Genomic DNA, 18,072 nt, shown 5'->3' with positions numbered 1-18,072 from the left:
TGAACAGCTCCGGATTTGTTAGGGTTTCTTGAAATTAATCTGTAGCGCAATCATGGACCATCAATGGCGGCCCTTGCTTCCTCCGCAAGGTAATATCTGCCCCGTCTAATTCGCTTCTCACTTCGCATTTTGCCCTTCCCAAGCTCTTCCACCTTATCCTCCATACAATCAAAACCCCAGATTCCCACCGCGTCTAGACTATCCGCCACCCGACCCATACCATGCGGGTATGCCCGGCCCGTACATGGCCAATCCAAACGACTGGTGGCACAGAAACCCGAGTTTCGATTACAGGGAAGGATTTGGGCTGCCCGTGTATGATCATAACAATACTAATGGCAATATTGGTGAAGTAGATGGGAGATATAAACGGCCTAGGGTTGATGAGATTGGATCTACTCTATATGGACGCGAGAATAACCAAATCCGGGGAAAATCTTATCTAACGATGAGCGTATATTGAAGCTGATACGCGATCATGGCGGCGCTTTGAGTGGGGATTTGACGAATGTGAGATATAGTTTGGATTTCAATGCAAGTTATGGTAGGATTGTAGACATGAATAATCATTTTGAGTATTCGCGGAACTGGGAGCCTGGTGGTGGTGTTGGACATAATCGTTTGCAGAATGATGGGAGTAACATGTTCTGTCCTTTCCGGCCAAATGCTGGAAAGCAGCAGGCGCGCGGATCTCTCAGTCTGCCTTATCAAGTCCCTGAAGTTCGTAATGAGCCTTATGGTGATCTTAATTTGCCACAGAATCAGTTTAATGATTCAATGTCAGCGGAAGGATCACAGTATTCTCATATGAGGAACTGGCAGGACAATCGGCCATCGCAATCTTATGGAATGCCTAATTATTTGAGACCTGATTATCAATTCCCTGGCCACGTTGTTTCGACCATGAACGAGCCAGGAGGTTACTTGCCTTGCCCTGAAAATAGGGCAATCGGTGGTCAGCCTCTTCCTCCTCCTCCACCTCGTCCTGCTTCACCACCAACTCCTGTTCCAATCGAGTTTAAAGGCTACACTTCACCACTAAAAACTTCCTTGTTTCCTGTTCCTATTAGTTCCTCAGCAACTAATTCCGTCTTGCAAAATAAGCCTCTTTCACATGTTTCAATTGCGTTTTCTTCAGAGGTATTACCGCTTTGCTGCATCTCTTGGTTTTGTATTTGTTCATGTACTGTTTTTTCACCTACATCTTTCATGGGTAGTGAGCTTTTCTTAAACTTCTTTGCTTGATTTTTTTTAAAGCAATTGCAGACGTCGTCTCTTTCAAAGCAGTTATCTCCAGATAAGCAAACAATTTCTCAATTATTTAAGCAGCCTTATTGAGCTTCCCGTCCTGATCATATTGTGATAATCCTTCGAAGGCTTCCAGGTACCTCCTTTTCTTGGGGTACACTCTGTTTGATTCATGTTATATTTGCTATTTTTTTCTTACTTAGGCTGCTTGTCATGTGTTATGAAGCTTTGAAAAATTCATTTCCATATTGCCATGTTAGGTGGGTGTATATAGGCCTGTGGCCCATGACTCAAAACTAAAAAAGTTCCGTTCTTTTTGTTTGGTAAAACTAAAAAATTCGTAATTGGTTAGAACATGTAAAATTTAGCACTGGTTTGGTATTCATGCCGTTTTTTGGTTGTAGTTGTCCGTTGTCAAGGAATTTATCATTATAACATATTTATTTTTCTTACTTGATGTCTTAAAAGAGAAAAACAAGTTGCTTACAAGTGGAAACCACAAAAAGTGGTTTTTTACTTGTTTCATCAAGCTTTTTCCCGAGATACAATTTTTAACACTAGACAACAATAACCCAATATTGTACCAAACATGTTGGGAGGAACTTGATATCATGATAGGGAATGAAGATCCCAATTTTAGTTAAAGATTAACTATTGTTGGATGTACAATTTGAAAATTAGGAGGTAGATTACATAGCCCATGATAACAATTTTAGCAAGCATTTTATCTGATAATTCTTCTGTTCTTGTTAGGTTAGTGGGTGGCGTTTTGGGACTCATAAGAGGTGTGCTGGAGTTACCATGTGAGGATTTGAGTAGTTTGTGAAAAAGATACGCCAAATTTTTGGTCCGTATTGCAAGTTTTGTGTATTATTTGATGGGAAGATGACCTGTTTAGCTGCAGTGTTAGGACCTTATCTTTGCTTATTGACCAAGATTTTTGCATGGAAATGAGTAATTTTATGTGAGCATTTGCATCTGCAGCAATTAAATTTTTTTACGTGTGTTATTATATGCTGCAAGCTGACCCCAAGATTTTTGGGATAAAGGTTTAGTTGAGTTGAGTTATTACATGCTGCAAACTGAAAATGTGAAGATGCCTTTTGCCGGATATGAGTTCATCAATTAATTTGTTATGCTTGTAGGTAGTGGTAAGAGCTACTTGGCAAAGATGATGCGCGAACTTGAGGTGGCAAATGGTGGTAATGCCCCTTGGATTCATTCAATGGATGATTATTTCATGACTGAAGTTGAAAAGGTTTGCCAGTTGGATGTTCATGTTCATGCTCGTGCTCTTTCGTATAGTTCTCATGAATGCACATGGAATTTTTTTTTCCTCCCTTTTAATGTTTGCATATTGTTATCATTTAACGATTGTTGTTTTCTATATCAAAAGGTTGAGGATAGTAACGCTTCAAAATCTTCCAGCTTGGGCAGAAACAAGACAACAACTGTGAAAAAGGTCATGGAGTATTTTTATGAACCTGAAATGGAGGAGGTAATGCTCTAAATTTTTACATAATGATAGAAAATGGTTCAGTTATGGGCAGGGTATGAATCTGCCTTCTTTTGGCTTTGCATTCAAGTACTATCTCCGTCCATTTTTATCTGTCGCATTTGGGTCTTGCATGATGATTAAGAAAATGATTGAATAATCTCGTTTTTATAAAAAAAATACTAGTAATTGATTAAATTTCCCTTTTTCTCAGCTAGAAAATTGTGTAAATATTTATTGTATTTAATAGAGATAAAGGGTAAAATTGGAAAAAAATAGATGATGCTCCTTGGTTTTCTAAATTCAATAGATAATTTTGGACAAAAACCTAAATGCTATAGATAAAAATGGACGGAGGTAGCATTTATCAAGTAGTAAAATTTTATGGTGGAACTTGCAGCGAAAAATATATTGTCTCATTTACTGCATGGCATGTATAGGACAAGAGTAAGTAGATGGTTTAGCATGCACAGGCAGCAGAGCCCATTTTTATCCAGCATGAGAGTTTAAACTTGAACTTGGCCAGGATTAACCTTGTGCCTTGTGGGTTGGGCTGCTTTAGTAGATAATAGAAAGACTGAATATGAATGACATTGCCTTTGTTTCAGCGAACTTGGGCTGAATAAAATTGTTTTGATGAAGATGTCATCACTTGAACTTGACATTTCTTTCGCTTGTATAACTTGATTTAAAAGGCTAATTGAAAAATAAAATGAAGAAATAAATATGTAACAACTAAGAGGGAAGTAAATGGTGAAATATAAAATAGACGGATACGACAGAGAGAGAAATAAAGTGACAGAAGGGGGTGGGGTGGGGTTGGGCATTGGGATACCGAGGATATGGTGTAGTCCTTTGTTTCTGTGAAGGGAAGGATGAAATGAATAAATTTGGAGCATTGTAATGTTTTGAAAAGAGGATACAAGAAGATTGGAATATTGCAGAATGTCTGGTCTTTGGTTTAAATTTATGGTATCACCTTTTTAGTTAGTGCGTACTTTAGTATTGTTCTATGGGTTTCTTTTTCATATCCTGCAGATCTGCTTTTCAGTTTGATCCTTAGATAGATTTTTTTGTAATTTTGGATCAATATATCTGGCCATCTGGCATGCCAACTTTTCTCATATATTTTAATGATTACTTACGGAATTCATAAAAATTTTAATATTTCTGCTCTACTTCTGGATAGTGTGATAATGATCTTTCAGTACTTGCTCTTGTTTGGTGTGTGTTATTTTCTTGTAATGTTTTCAACCTATGTTTTGTTGTATCCTCAAACTAGGCTTATCGAGACAGCATATTGAAAGCATTCAAGAAGACCGTAGAGGAGGGAATTTTCACACTTGTCATTGGTATGAACTTTTAATCCGGAATTGACCTTTAATTGATGATAAAACTAATTAATATTTTTGCTTAATTGCTTTTTTTTTTTAATTTTTTCTTTTCTTGTCATAGTTCCCTTTAGTTTGATAATGCTGTGGTCTTAAGCTATTTGGTTTGATGATATCAGGTTTCTTGAATCTGATCCTAGCAGTAGCACCATATCAATGATCATCTCCTTTGAAAAGCAGGCTTGAACTATTAGTGGAGCAAAAGAAAATGAAAATCTGTCTTTTTTTTTTTTTTTCTTTATCATCATCATTATTGGCAGCATTTTAATGTCTTAAAAGAAAATTTTCAAAATATAAGCTTAAAGATAAAAGTGATTAAAGATCTGGTTATCCTGGCTTGTTAAGGCATTCAACAACTCAAATGATCTAGTCTGGTTATAGATTTAGTGGTGATGCAGTGCTTGTGCACTGCTTTCATTTTCACTAACCACGGATGCAGTTTTGTTCGGCAATTGACCCTTTTGTACTGGTATGTGTGCCTCGTCTTAGTGGATGACCGCAATCTGCGGGTAGCTGATTTTGCTTGGTTTTGGGCAATTGCAAAGGTATACCCTTACTTCTCTCTTCTTCACCACCTCCGCGAGTGATATGTTGTCATTTTCCAGTTTCCTGGGAATGTGCAAGGGTCTGTAGGTCCTCATTCTCATACATGGATCTCTTCATAGTCGGCTACAAATAATGTCCAATATAGTGTGATTTTTCTTCTATCTTTTTTTCTTCTTTGGGTAGGTGACTTACTGTCATTCGTTCAGTGGTCAATATTCAGCCACTTAATGTGCTGTTAACTTTTCTTTCTTCTCTGTATTTTCTAGCAGCCTTTGTGTTATATTTGATATTTTTGCTCTCACAGATTATGATAATAAAATTCAATGGGTCTTCTAGTGCAAATGTTTTTCTTCAATAGAAATATTTGAGTGTGGCTTAATTTTTTTTCGGCAATAAAAAAGATCTCTTTTGCTGCAAATTTTAGGGCGTAGTTCTTTTATTTTGTAGGTTGTGTTCCAACTTCCTAAGGAGTTAATATTTCAAAAAAAAAAAAAATCTTGTATGAGATGTTAAAGTTGATAGACCACAGTCATCCTTTGGAATGGTCATCATTTGTAAGGACTTCCACTTTTCTGCTTCCTAGTTGAACCATCCTTGCCATGTTAGTAAACTGAAGGCCATTAGAGAATTGATATCAAACAAAGCTAATATTAGTTAGGTGTGATAAGTTGTTGGTGGAAGGAGTGAGAAGGGAAAGAAAGAGACCTAAAATGATGTGGAGGTAAGTAGTATCAAAAGATTTATAATTTTTGGATATTGATACGTAATCGGTTACAAATAGAATTTGGTGAAAAATGATCCATGTAGCTGGCCCCATCCAGTGTGGGATTAAGAGTTAGTGGTTGTTGTTTACCAGTTATTTCTTTGTGGAATCACATTACTATTGGAGTTTGTATTTCTGGATGAGCCATAAATCTGCATATTGAGCTCGAGTAAGGAGCTAGGATGGTTAATTTTTAAGTGTCACATGTCTCATGTATATCATTTTTTAAATTCTAAGTTCTTATGCATGTATTTTTGTAAATACTTAGTTCATCATGAACCATAGAAAAGCCACATGTGGATCCCACAAGTGCTTGTTTCTATGTTTCTTGATGTACTGTGTTCACCTAAGAATTTCAATTAAAAAAGCTTTTACTTTCTTTATCGTTAATTTGTTTATGTTTTCTTAAAAGCATACAAGTGAATGGCTATAAACTTTACATGGATGATCGTGATTTTACAATTCTCTATTTGTTCTGTTAGTATACTTTATCTCTTTAACATCAATTTCCTAATATACCATATGAGGGATGATATCTAACTGTGAAATTCAAATAGTGGACTTTCTGTTTCTGGATTTGTTTGTCCAAAATTGATGCTATATTATGGATCTTGGCACTGAATTTTTTGAATTTATTGGCAAATAATCATCATATCTTTGTTTAGTTCCTTAAAAATTGGTGCATCTTTTAATCTGTATTTCACTAGATCCCTCTACTCACACACCCCTTAAATTTCTGAGTTCTTTAGCCACCCCCCAGGCTTAGAATTTGTCAACAGTGGGCAAGATTCTATGATATCAGCTTCCATGTTAGAAATTTTCATTTAATGTATCCTTCTAGAATCCATTGGCCTTTCTTAATTATCTATTAATTTAAAATTGTATAATATTATCTGTCTATTGCCTCACTTTTCTTTTCTTTTTTTTTTTTTTTCACCTCTCTTTTTCAGGGATCTGGTTATGAAGTTTACATATCAGAAGCTACATATAAAGACCCTGTGGTTAGTTCATCTGTTATATTATATTTCATTCATTATGTGGGGCTTTGATATTTTTTTATTTTCCTAATTGGTGATTGATGACACCATCTAAAAAGCATAGTTATTAAAGGCTCAAGGCGTGCTAAGGCGCCAAGGGGTCCTGGAGCCTAGGCGCAATGTGCAAGGCTAAGGCGTACGCCTGAGCGAGATGAGGCAAAAGAAAAAAAAAAAAAAGAATATTTTACCAAACTTCAATAACATAAAACTAAAATTAATAATAACAAATAAACATTCAAGTACTAAATTATTAAAACTTTAATAGTCTTTTAATCTTTCATAACTAAAGTTAAGAAATTATAAAGTAACTATATCTTTTTCATCTTTTTCTACACCTTCATCCTCTTAATATTCATCTTCAAAATCAATATCTTCATCATTTCCCTCACCTTTAAGAACTAAAGGAGTATTAACTTTATTTTTTTTGAAAAAGATAATGAGTGGTAGTGTTGAAAATGAAAATATGAGAGGTTTGTAATCCTGAGTATGTTAGTTTGATGAGATTTTGGTGACTAGTTATCACCAACAATACTAATTTTGAAAATTTTTAGATCAACAAATTTCGAGTTGGGTGGTAATGCTTTTTGTTAGTGGAAGTACTCGCCGAATGTAGAAATAAAAAAAGCGCGCCTTTCTAGCCTTGTGCCTGGAACAAGGCGCACGCCTAGGCGCATAAGGCGGGGGCTTGGTGAATGTTGCCCGCCTTTCTCCTGTAAAGGTGCAAGGACTGGAGCCTGGTGAACTTGGAGCCTGAGGCGCGACTTTAATAACTATGCTAAAAAGACAACATTCATCTATCATAAATTGGATAGAAGTTCCATAGTCTGATCTGGTGGGTTCATGTTGATTATCTGTGGAATTTCAGGGCTGTGCAGCTAGGAATGTACATGGTTTTACCCTAAATCAAATAAAAAAACATGGCTGGTCAGTGGGAAGAAGCTCCAGCATTATATTTGCAACTGTATATCAAGGTTTGGATCTGGTCTCATTTTTTATTTTGGGTTGGAATTCGAAACAGTCTTGGTGGCCAGTTTAAAAGGAATTTACACTTCTATCTTTAAAGCAAAAGCCCTGCGTGTTTAACAGTTCACAAATTTTTAAGTTTAAGGGAATAAGTTCTTATCTTTCATATCATGAAGTTTAATGAAGTTGGGAACCTTCCTTCTTGACTCATAGTGACTTCCATGTTTGAGTCTTAATGCTGCTGTTATTTTGCTGGCGTGACAGTCATTATTCCACAGGGATGACCTGAAGGAAAGTGGAATTCAAGAGGTAACTAAGTGTTATATCATACTAATGTCCGTTATGTATTCATTATTTTGTTTTCTTTACTATCACTTTCTTATGTAAGAATTTTTAGTTTGATTCTTTGTGAACATCATTATTCACCATGGTAATAGTAATGGATGCTCATATTTGATGCTTATTGTTTTATCATAGTATCATGCCATTGCTATGCTTCCTACTTTAACACCGAAGCTTGTCATTAACATAAGTTTCACTACTTATTACATTAGATTATATTATCTTTTGGATAAGAAGTAATAAGATTGTGGATTAACTCCTCCCTGGGGGTGAGCATAATACTATAATTTACTATAATGAAAAGGGAAGCAGATGCATCTCTAGGAAAGGAAATGTTAAATTTGCTCAAAAAGTGTAAAGCTTTTTTTTTTTTAAATGTAATGAGAAATACTCAACTATGATGTTTTGCATGTGTCTGTTTATGCGTATCCCAAGTACATGAAATTTAGAGGAAAGGAAATAATGTGAGAAGTGTGTGTGCATGTTTCTTAAATATAGGATTACAGAAAAAAAAATTGAATGTAAAAAATTTGTTCTGAACTTATTTATATTATCATCATTGTGGATCTGTAATTTGAGCCAAGCCAAACTACACCAAATAGCCTCACTTTGTTCTTCATGTAAAATAGTTTACGCATTAACTTTTGTGTAAGTTTTTGCAGCCATTTTGGTCTAAATTCATTCGTGTCAATTTTCCAGGTTGATATGGATACTGAAGATGGAAGCTTTGATTATATTCCACCTGGACTGCTGGATAGAAAGACTGAGAAAACCGTACCAGTTCCCTTGGAGGCTGATGCACCTCAGGGTACATTTATGTTTTCTTTTCTCATATAAGTTTGATTACAAATTATATGATTTTTTATATTTGTTGTCATCCTAATGACATACACATTTGTGTTAAAGTTACCGTAACTTTTATTTTCTTTTCCCTGCCTGCTGTTAATCAATAGTCACATTGAAGAGTCTTAAACCCCCTTCCTTTCCCAAAGAAAAGGGTGCCTTTGGCATAAATTTGGACCCGCAAGTCAGTTTTGGTAGTCATCAAACAAAGTGACTTGCTAAAATGAAATTGGTAGTTAGTCTTGTAGCACATGTAGAGAAGCAATGCTAGCTAGCATTAAGCATAGTTATTAAAGACGTAAAGGGGTCTTGTGTCCTAGGCTCAAGGCACAGGTCATGCCTGAATGAGCTGAGGCACAACAAAATAAAATTGAATAAAATTAAAATCAAAATCAAATAATCGTAGATACAGAAAAATTCGTAAAATATTTTTGCAATCCAAATAAAATAAAACTAAAGTATTGCGGCTATTAATGTCTTAAAAGTTAAAACCCATCCTATATTCCAAATTCTGGCTATTGAACTAAACTATTATGGATATTATTGTCTCAACATATTTTTTTACATTAAAATTTTTGTTGTCTTTGTCTACAACAAGAGGCAAGATACTTTTATTATCAGATAATAAATAGTTCACTAGCAGGCAGCAGTGGGAAAGCACCAGTTATTGCTCTTCTTCTTCTTCTTCTTTTTTGAACTGCCAACAGTGAGAGGAAGAATAACCCTTGTTTATGTTGTTCTCCCTATTGGAGATATATGATCGAGTGTGGTTGAGAACACATAGGCGCTCCTTGATTCGCCTTGCGCCTGGTGCACCTGGGCAAGGTCGCCTGCCTGTTGCTATTGGAGGCGCTTGCAAAGATGCACCTATAACAACCCTGGCATTAAGGTATTGAACTTTAAGGTAGAAGTTTTATGAAGAATTGTTTCTTCTGTTATCACTAATGCCTGAACTTCTCTACTATAATTCTCCTGCTGAACGAGATTGGGATATAAAAAAAAATGACTGAAATTCACCAGAGGCGCGCCTGGCTGATGTCACCGCCTCTTGCTATTGGAGGCACTTGCACCTAGTGCGCCTTGACAACACTGGCACCATGGTATTGAACTGGCACCAGGGTATTGAACTTTAAGGTAGAAATTTTATTAAGAATTGTTACTTCTGTTATCACTAATGCCTGGACTTTTCTACTATAATTCCCTGCTGAATCAGAAAAGAAACATCTCTATGAAAGTTGTGATTTGTCAATGTCTAGTGTTGCTTGTACAGTGAGAACACAATACATATTCACTAGCAGCTTGCAAGGAATGAATATTGAATATCTGCTATGTTTATGCATATAAAAACTTATTTTCACATTACTTGGAAAAGATTTATTTGTTGCTTCTAATATGCTCATGGTTATGTACTCGTGTCTCTCTGTCTACTAAGAAAAAATGTTACTACTTCAAAACTGGTTTAATTCTCCTATTTACTTCATAATTTTGAACTCCAGTTCCTCCAGAAGATGGGAAGAGATGGGATGTTGAAGAGGAACATCCTACACAAGGAGTAAAAGCATTAAGTAAAAGTAAATGGTCAGATGATTTAGATGAAAATGATACGGAAGGATGTGAAGGCATTAAGGGCAATTTAAATGTGCTTACTTGGTTAATTCAAGCATATGGAAAGCAAGGAAAATCTGTGCATTGGAGTGACCAGGTAACTATTATGTTTTGGGCTTTTGTTCTGTAGTGTTAATGCTATTCCATTCCTGTGTTAAGGTACTTATTAGATGCCAATAAATATAATTGGACTATAATGTATGTCAAAGAAAGATTACCAACTGGATTGTCTTGTGTTGGTATTCTTGAGCATCTACAAGCAAGTTTTATAGGGCATTTTCAAGCATTTGATGCATAGAAGGATGTGACTCACTGACCTATTGAATGAAAGTAAAGAAGCATGGTGCCTTTGATCCTAAACTGTATTCAGAATCTGGATCTTCTATATTTACTTGTAATGCTCAGATTTCTAGCTGTTGCTGCTTTGGGCCCTTCTGTATTGTGGGTTTAGAGCATTTTTCTCTGCCATAAGAGGGTTGTCTCTCCCATCTTCCTTTCCATCTTCTCTTCTCCTTTCCATATTGCATTCATCCTTGTATTTTCCCATAACCAATCATGTCAATTGTATCACAGCATAATAATTTCAAAAAACATTTTTTTTTCCTCCTTTTCTTCTTACAACTATGTTGCTCGTCCAGGTTGGTAACAATGGGTTTTCTATAGGTGCAGCAAAGAAGGCAATTATGCGGTCTTTAGTGATTGGGCCAGGTGCTGGATACAATTTGGTAAGTTAGTGTAGCTAGTTGGTTGTCTTTTTTGTCCGAATTAAGATGATTAAAAATGAATTTGCTCCATGATTATGTTGGCCCTTGTATCATAACTATTGGTCTGCATATTTGCACTCATATGCAGCATATGGTGGTCTTTTTTAGCCTTAGCTGGAAAAGGTTGCCCGCTTTTTTGGCAGGCTAGCTACATTGAAATTTTGTTTTTAGTTTCAACAATAGAACACAAATTGCACAAGTTCAGCCCTCATAATAAATGAAGCTTTTACTACAAGGCTCTAGCTGCCGAGCTGCACACGTTGTCAACTTTGTGATTTCTATCTAATGCTTTAACACCCGCAGAAGTCCAACCCATTACCCGAAGATGAAAGCCCAACATCAACCCAAAGTATGGGCAAGCCGAGGAGATGTAGTACTTTCCAAGAAGACTCCGTGCAGAGCATGAGTCCTTTAAAGCTGTTTTTGATAAGAGGAGACAACGGATTGGTGGACTTGATTTAGAGGAATAATAATACATGTAATTCTATCTTCAAGCAGTTTTTTATGTACGTAATTTGGTCGTATTCTTTACACGGTTCATGCCGTTGTTGTCTGTAATTGTTAGGTTGAGGAAAAAAACAATGCAGTGCAGGATCCTTCCTGCATGCAATTTAAGCAAAAACGAAACTATTCAATTGTTAGAATTTAAACGTTTTATCTACCACCATGTATCAGCGTCTGTTTATCGCCTAGTTTGACAGAAAGTGATGCCAAACTTGAGAATGTGAAGATACGTCATACATGGCGTGGTGAATGTCAGACACATCTGTTAAATAAAGTAGAAAACATTAATCTAAATAGTAATACTAAGCAGTGCAAGAGAAGGAAAGCATGCTATAAAGTCTACGCATGACAGCCAAGTATTCAGAAATATAAATTTTCAAATACAAGCATATCCCAGACCATATCATTTCCTGCTGAAGTGGAATTCAACTCTCTCTCTCTCTCTCTCTCTCTCTCTCTCTCTCTCTCTCTCTCATGGCAACTGCTATTGTATCCAAGCATTTTCTTGCAGGTTTAAAGGATTTAGAATTAGCCAAATGCAGTATCTCCAGCCAAACAATTTCCAGCAGGCAATCGGTACATATTTTCCACCATGTAAGCCTACTTGATTCTTCACTTTCCTACACATTTTGCTTCTATTCCTACTGTCTTAGGAGCTCTGAAAATCTACCATGTTTGGTTATAATTTAATGATGGAACAGAGATATCAATCGTGTTCACTATCCATGAATGGGTGCCAAGGTGACCCCAGAGTCCCTGTTGGTACCATTGAAACTCGAACATTTCCAGCAGTAGCATCTCCTGCATTTGCCACAGACAGCCTCAATTTGGCTATTTCTAATTTGAAAGCCAATCCACCGCCGTTCACTTCCGGGATTATACGTCTCCAGGTAAGTTGCCTGTTGCTATGGAATTTAATCCGTTTCTTATCTGCACTGCACTGGTAGGTAAGTCATGCATTGGCCGAGAGATGTGTTGGTGCCACGTGGTTGGCTGGCATTGAATGGTTTACGTAACGACATCTCTCCCCTTATCCTGGAGCTCTACTCTTTTGTTCAGACATCGTTCCAAATTCCCAATAATGTAGATGGACACTCTAGGATTGGATTGCTGTATCGAAGTCAACATTTTTTTAACTTTTTTTAGAATATAAATGAATTTCATTAAACACTCATCACATTGGTTTATATTTGAGTTAAATTCTATTACGATTTATATAATTTGCAAATAAATTTAAAGTTAATGATACGCTACAAATTTAAAAGAAATTCTGCCAATTTGGAGTAGCATGCTTGGCTTTTATATTCAATAGATAAGTTATAAAGTATGAAAAATTCACTTATTAATAATTTACTTTATGATTTTAAAAATCGAAGGAATTTTATGTTGATTTGTTAATGTTAATAGACTTTGGAATTGATTTGGTTATAAAAGTAAGAATAATGAACTAGTTTCATGTAAAGTTGAATGAAGAAAAAGATTAATACAGCTTGTCCTAATTAATTTATTTGAGATTAAAATTTAACTATTGTTTTGCCAAAATAGAAAGGAGAGCCTATGTCAGATCTCTTCCCCGCAACTGCGATATTAAATTTAAAAAACCTGATTACCCAATATTTGAACCAATTCTTAAAGCTAATATTTGTGTCTACTGTGATGGAAAGGTGCCCATTCAACAGAGAATTGAGGCAATTGATTGGCTCCATGCTCAGCATCAGCTTCTTCCACGCTGCTTCTTCTCCTGTAGAAGCCGAAGAAAGGACGACGGTCACCTTTTCACAGACTTCACCAACGGAAATGGCCATGCCCATGTCCACAATTTGGTCAGCGTGGCCGGTGTGGGCTCTGCTGTTCTCTTTAGGCATATCCATCAATTCTCTTACAGTGACTGGAAGTCCATCAAGAGGTAAAAAATTAAAAAGTAAAAAAAAAAAAAAGAAACCCACCAATTTGATTGCATTAGATTTTGAATTTCATGAATTTATGATAGCTAGGTTTAATTCTATGTTCAACTTTGAAGGTTCCTATCTGCCAAATGTCCTTTGATTCGTGCTTATGGGGCAATTCGATTTGATGCAATGGCCAACATATCATCCGAATGGGAGTCTTTTGGTTCATTTTACTTCATTGTTCCGCAGGTAAAGCAATTGCTTCTTTCTATTTTGGCGTTATGTCCTAGAGTCATGTTTCTTGTCGCTAGTTATAAGACTTGCTGCTTCATGCTATAAATGACAGGTTGAGTTTGATGAGCTTGAAGGAAGTTCGATCCTTGCTGTAACTATTGCCTGGGACAATGCCCTCTCCTGGACATGGGAACAGGCCATTGATGCACTTCAACTCACGATGAATCAGGTCTCTGCATTAATTTTTAGCAGAGTTGCTTGATTCTTCATTTGTTAGTTAAATGCTGAAATAAAATTTAATCTTTTAAGCCATTTTCATTTTTCTATTAAAAAAATGCAGGTTTCTTCTACTATTGTGAAGTTGGGTAAAGAAGTTGCTAGAACATTAATTTTAAGCAATAATCAAATTCCCAATAAGACCTACTGGGATCTTGCCTTGAAGAGAGCGTTGCAGATAATCAAAAGAAGCAGCTCACCACTCATTAAGGTAATATCAAGCTTGCAGTTTCTTTTCTTGGGATAATAATATATTTAGCCTTATTCTTCTTCCTTAATCCTTATTACCATGCGATTTGTCTTTGGTTTATCAATTTTGACTTGAAAATCTAGGTTGTCCTCGCACGTAGCAGCGAAGTTGTAACTGCTACTGACATTGATCCTATAGCATGGTTGGCTTGTCTACAGGTACTTTTGTAATTAATTGTTAACTGAATCATCACTTTACTCGTGATAAGTAACAATTAGAATGCTCAAGATTTACTTACAGGTTGAAGGAGAAAATGCTTATCAATTTTGTCTTCAGCCACCGAATGCTCCAGCATTTATAGGGAACACGGCAAGTCTGACCACTGATCTAAATAAAATTATGCATTCTCTCTATTGAACCTCTCTGTTTTTAATGAATCCTACTTTTTTCTAATGGTCTACTCTGCAAATTTTATCATGATGCAAGGAACTGCTTTTAGAAGTTAAAAGTCTTTACTTTTTGCTCAATTTTTTGGCCTATACATTTATTTAGTTATTCATAAGATGTAAATTTTCATGATCAATGGAGATTAAGTGGCTTTCTAGTTTTGACTTGTATGAACTTTATGAATAGCCAGAGCAACTATTTCACAGAAAATGGCTAGGAGTTAGTAGCGAGGCGCTGGCTGGAACCCGTGCCAGAGGTCAATCAAAGGCTCTAGATCTCCAAATAGAACGCGATTTACTTTCCAGGTTTATTTTGGCACCTTGCGCTTAATCAAATTGTTGATTCATTGTATTGTGATTGATTTCAAATGCTTCTAAGCCAATTCGTATCTCATTATGCGTTATCATTTTTTTGCAGTCCAAAGGACCATCTTGAGTTTACCATAGTACGAGACAGCATAAGAAGAAAATTAGAGGCATGTTCATTATTTTGTGCCCTTATTAAATATGTCCTGGTCATGACAATGGACTATAGCAATCCATGTACTACATAATTATCATGGTGTGATAATTCTATCTGATCATGCTTACTGGGTGACTCTTCTCCTGCCCTAACTGACCAGAGACCTTTCCATGAACACTTGGAGTACACTGTTAAGAAGTTCTATAATTTTTTTATCCAACATGAAGGGAAAAAAGGAAATAAAATAAAATAAAAAGTTGAACTCTTGCTGTATTCAACTTTGCAGGCTATATGTAACAGGGTAGTAATGGAACCAAAGAAAGCAATACGAAAATTCCCAAGAGTTCAACATCTGTATGCCCAATTGGCAGGAACTTTAAGAAGTGAAGATGATGAGGTGAGGGAACACATCCATGTAAAGAAATTCCCTTCAACCACATATAAGATGAATGTCTGGTTTATATTCCACTTGTATGTTGTTGAGGGTGCAGTGTAGGCATCTGAACTTGATTTTTCATGAATGTGCAGTATGTTTCTATCTGATAATTTTGAAGAGAGTTGTTGTTGAAGAGCAATTAACTATATCTGTTTGTTAATTTAACATAGTTACTTCATTGTTTTCTTTTCCAGTTTGACATTTTGTCTTCTCTTCACCCAACTCCAGCAGTTTGTGGATTTCCAACAGAAGAGGCACGGCTTTTAATTGCAGAAACTGGTATTTCCATGAATCATTGTGTTTGTCGTATTTCAATGAAACTGCTTTTTGAATTTTTGCTTTGATTGATAATCCCAGAATCATTATTATACCTATTGAGGTCAATTCATTTGTGTTGAGTTTCTGTGAAACCAATTTTGTAAAAAAATTCTTAGTTATCAAGTAAAAGAAATCAGGGGTTAGGACATGTTACTATGATCATAAAAGAGAGTTTCTTATGTTCTCGAGTTATTTACTAAAGTCTCATCTTATCTTTCCCAACCTGGCTAAATTGATGCTCAAAAATGGTGTTCAAACAAGCAATAAAGTGGGTTAGGAGTTAACCACTGATGAGTTTGTTTTTTTATGGTTGAGGGGCTTCTGTACCACACATGGGAATATATGTGAATGAAATTTGTACCATGCTTTGTTCTTTCTTGACATTTTAGAAAATATTCTGGAACAGTTGTCTCTGTCAAGATGAGAACTGTCAGTACCTGTGCAGGTCCTGTTAATAAATTTTCTTTTCTTGGAATTGGAATGTAGTTACTGTTCTGCTTCAAGGGGTTGTGGCTGTAGGCTGTAGCAACCTGGCGGGATACCCAAAGAAAATAAACTTCAACATTACTCCTGAATATTGAATGGAACCTAACTTTTATGGGCAACTTTTTTAATCTGAATCAAGCATGCAAGTAATAAATTATAGATCTTTCTATTACTTCTCTTGTATAAATGAAAACTATACTCTTGATACGCGAATAAACATCCTCACTATTTTGTTGGCCAGACATACTTCAACCACCCAAATCCTGGTAGTGTATTCTCTGGGTCTCAGTACATTAGGTTTGCTTACCACTGAAGTGAAAACTATTATAATTTCCAATTGTTTTTTGTAGAAGTATTAGATCGAGGAATGTATGCTGGGCCTGTTGGTTGGTTTGGAGGAGGAGAGAGTGAGTTTGCTGTTGGCATCAGGTCAGCATTGGTAGAAAAGGTGAGCTAGGTTCCTCATTGGTTGCCGTTCTTTTCAAGTACGAATTTGTCATCAGAATCTAAAATATTGTATCTGGATTGAAAAGTCTCTACCCCAAATTATGGTTACACCACATGATACTCACCATTGGAATTCTAGGGCCTTGGCGCATTGATCTATGCTGGGACAGGGATAGTAGAAGGAAGTGATCCATCCTTAGAATGGGATGAACTAGAACTGAAGACATCTCAGGTTTATATGCTTTACTACTGACTTCCATCCATCATGCTACTCACAGTATAATGGATAGTTCACAGTAGAAAGCAAAAACAGGTTCTAAATTTTTTTTTCTTTTCTTAATAAATTTGTGTCACAGTTCACCAAGTTCCTTAAACTTGAGGTCCCATCAAGGGAAAAAATTGAAAATTTGGGAAGAATCAACTGACAAGGTACTGTTCCTGACAATGATTAATTGTATGCAGTATCTTTAGAATATTATATTGGTCTGCGTACTTTTTGTTACTGGTTTATACTAGTAAATATTATACTGATGTGTTGATGGGATTGCTGCATTATGGTTTGTTTTCAGAAGAATAGCTTCAACAGATTTCCAAATCTTCCTGAACTGAACTGAGCATAAATTTAGCAGTCACCAGTTTGGCACCCATCCTCCTTCCACAAATCATTCGGGGTACAAAATAGCAATCACTTTTAGACTCTGATTTTCGGTTGTAGCAGTTCACTGGTTTTTGGGCATTGAACGAAGCTCAAAGGCTGATAGCATAAATGAGGAAGCATATACATCTCAAGCAACATTCATTTTTCACAGAGGAATGTCGGCTGCAGATTGTTACTGTTGGGTTCTGTCATTATAAAATTTACTCACACAACCATAGTCTCATTCAACATTTATGGAACTTCTGGAGTTCTAGTAGCGAAAATTTTTCGTTCTTTCATTTGGTTGACAGTGACAGTTAGATATGTAATCCGTTCTATTACTTGATAAGTGCTTTTCAGACTATTTGTCTATAGTTATCATATATTTGTCTTATGTATGCAAATATCTATACCAAGTCGATTTGCACATGGTAGGATATGTTCGTTGCCTTCCAAAGCTTATGGCTTCAACAGTTCCAGAGAAATTACCTGTTATCCTCGATGAGCACATCTATTTTGTACAATAAGTTGGAGCACCATTGCTGATTAAGGTAAAATTATCAGGAGAGATTAAAATTGCAAAGTAATTGTTGTTAAATTAGCGAATGTGATTATTAGAATACAATTAATACTACAAAATGGCAAAACTTCGCTATGTTATATACAAAACAGGGGTTCAACCTGGACCTCTATATAAACAGCAAATAGATTTTTTTAACAGGGTTTGTTTTTAACGCAATTAAGAGCAC

At 36.0% G+C, this 18,072-nt stretch overlaps 1 protein-coding gene and 1 pseudogene across 4 annotated transcripts; both read left to right on the top strand.

Annotated features, from left to right (window-relative positions):
- Positions 1–558: 558 nt before the first annotated feature.
- On the top strand, positions 559–11,661 carry LOC110662499 (uncharacterized; annotated as a pseudogene).
- On the top strand, positions 11,532–17,687 carry LOC110662498 (isochorismate synthase 2, chloroplastic). 4 transcript variants are annotated; one of them, XM_058140042.1, is made up of 16 exons: positions 11,532–12,095; positions 12,203–12,391; positions 13,166–13,407; positions 13,522–13,639; positions 13,737–13,853; positions 13,965–14,111; positions 14,234–14,308; positions 14,379–14,463; positions 14,728–14,842; positions 14,955–15,012; positions 15,286–15,396; positions 15,630–15,714; positions 16,590–16,687; positions 16,826–16,918; positions 17,043–17,115; positions 17,256–17,687. In XM_058140042.1, exons 1-15 carry the CDS (start codon positions 11,976–11,978, stop codon positions 17,109–17,111), a joined length of 1,722 nt encoding a protein of 573 aa, XP_057996025.1. In that variant the 5' UTR covers positions 11,532–11,975; the 3' UTR covers positions 17,112–17,115; positions 17,256–17,687. The 4 variants fall into 4 exon arrangements, with proteins under 4 accessions (XP_057996025.1, XP_021677161.2, XP_057996026.1 ...); XM_021821469.2 differs by having other exon boundaries at positions 11,808–12,095; positions 14,391–14,459; positions 14,724–14,842; XM_058140043.1 differs by having other exon boundaries at positions 11,808–12,095; positions 14,391–14,463.
- The last annotated feature ends 385 nt before the right edge of the window (positions 17,688–18,072 follow it).

The sequence above is a fragment of the Hevea brasiliensis genome, chromosome 17, assembly GCF_030052815.1.
Source record: "Hevea brasiliensis isolate MT/VB/25A 57/8 chromosome 17, ASM3005281v1, whole genome shotgun sequence".
In the NCBI taxonomy this organism is placed as follows: Eukaryota; Viridiplantae; Streptophyta; class Magnoliopsida; order Malpighiales; family Euphorbiaceae; genus Hevea; species Hevea brasiliensis.
Note: the sequence above shows the minus strand (reverse complement) of the source record. Positions and strands in the feature narration are given on the sequence as shown.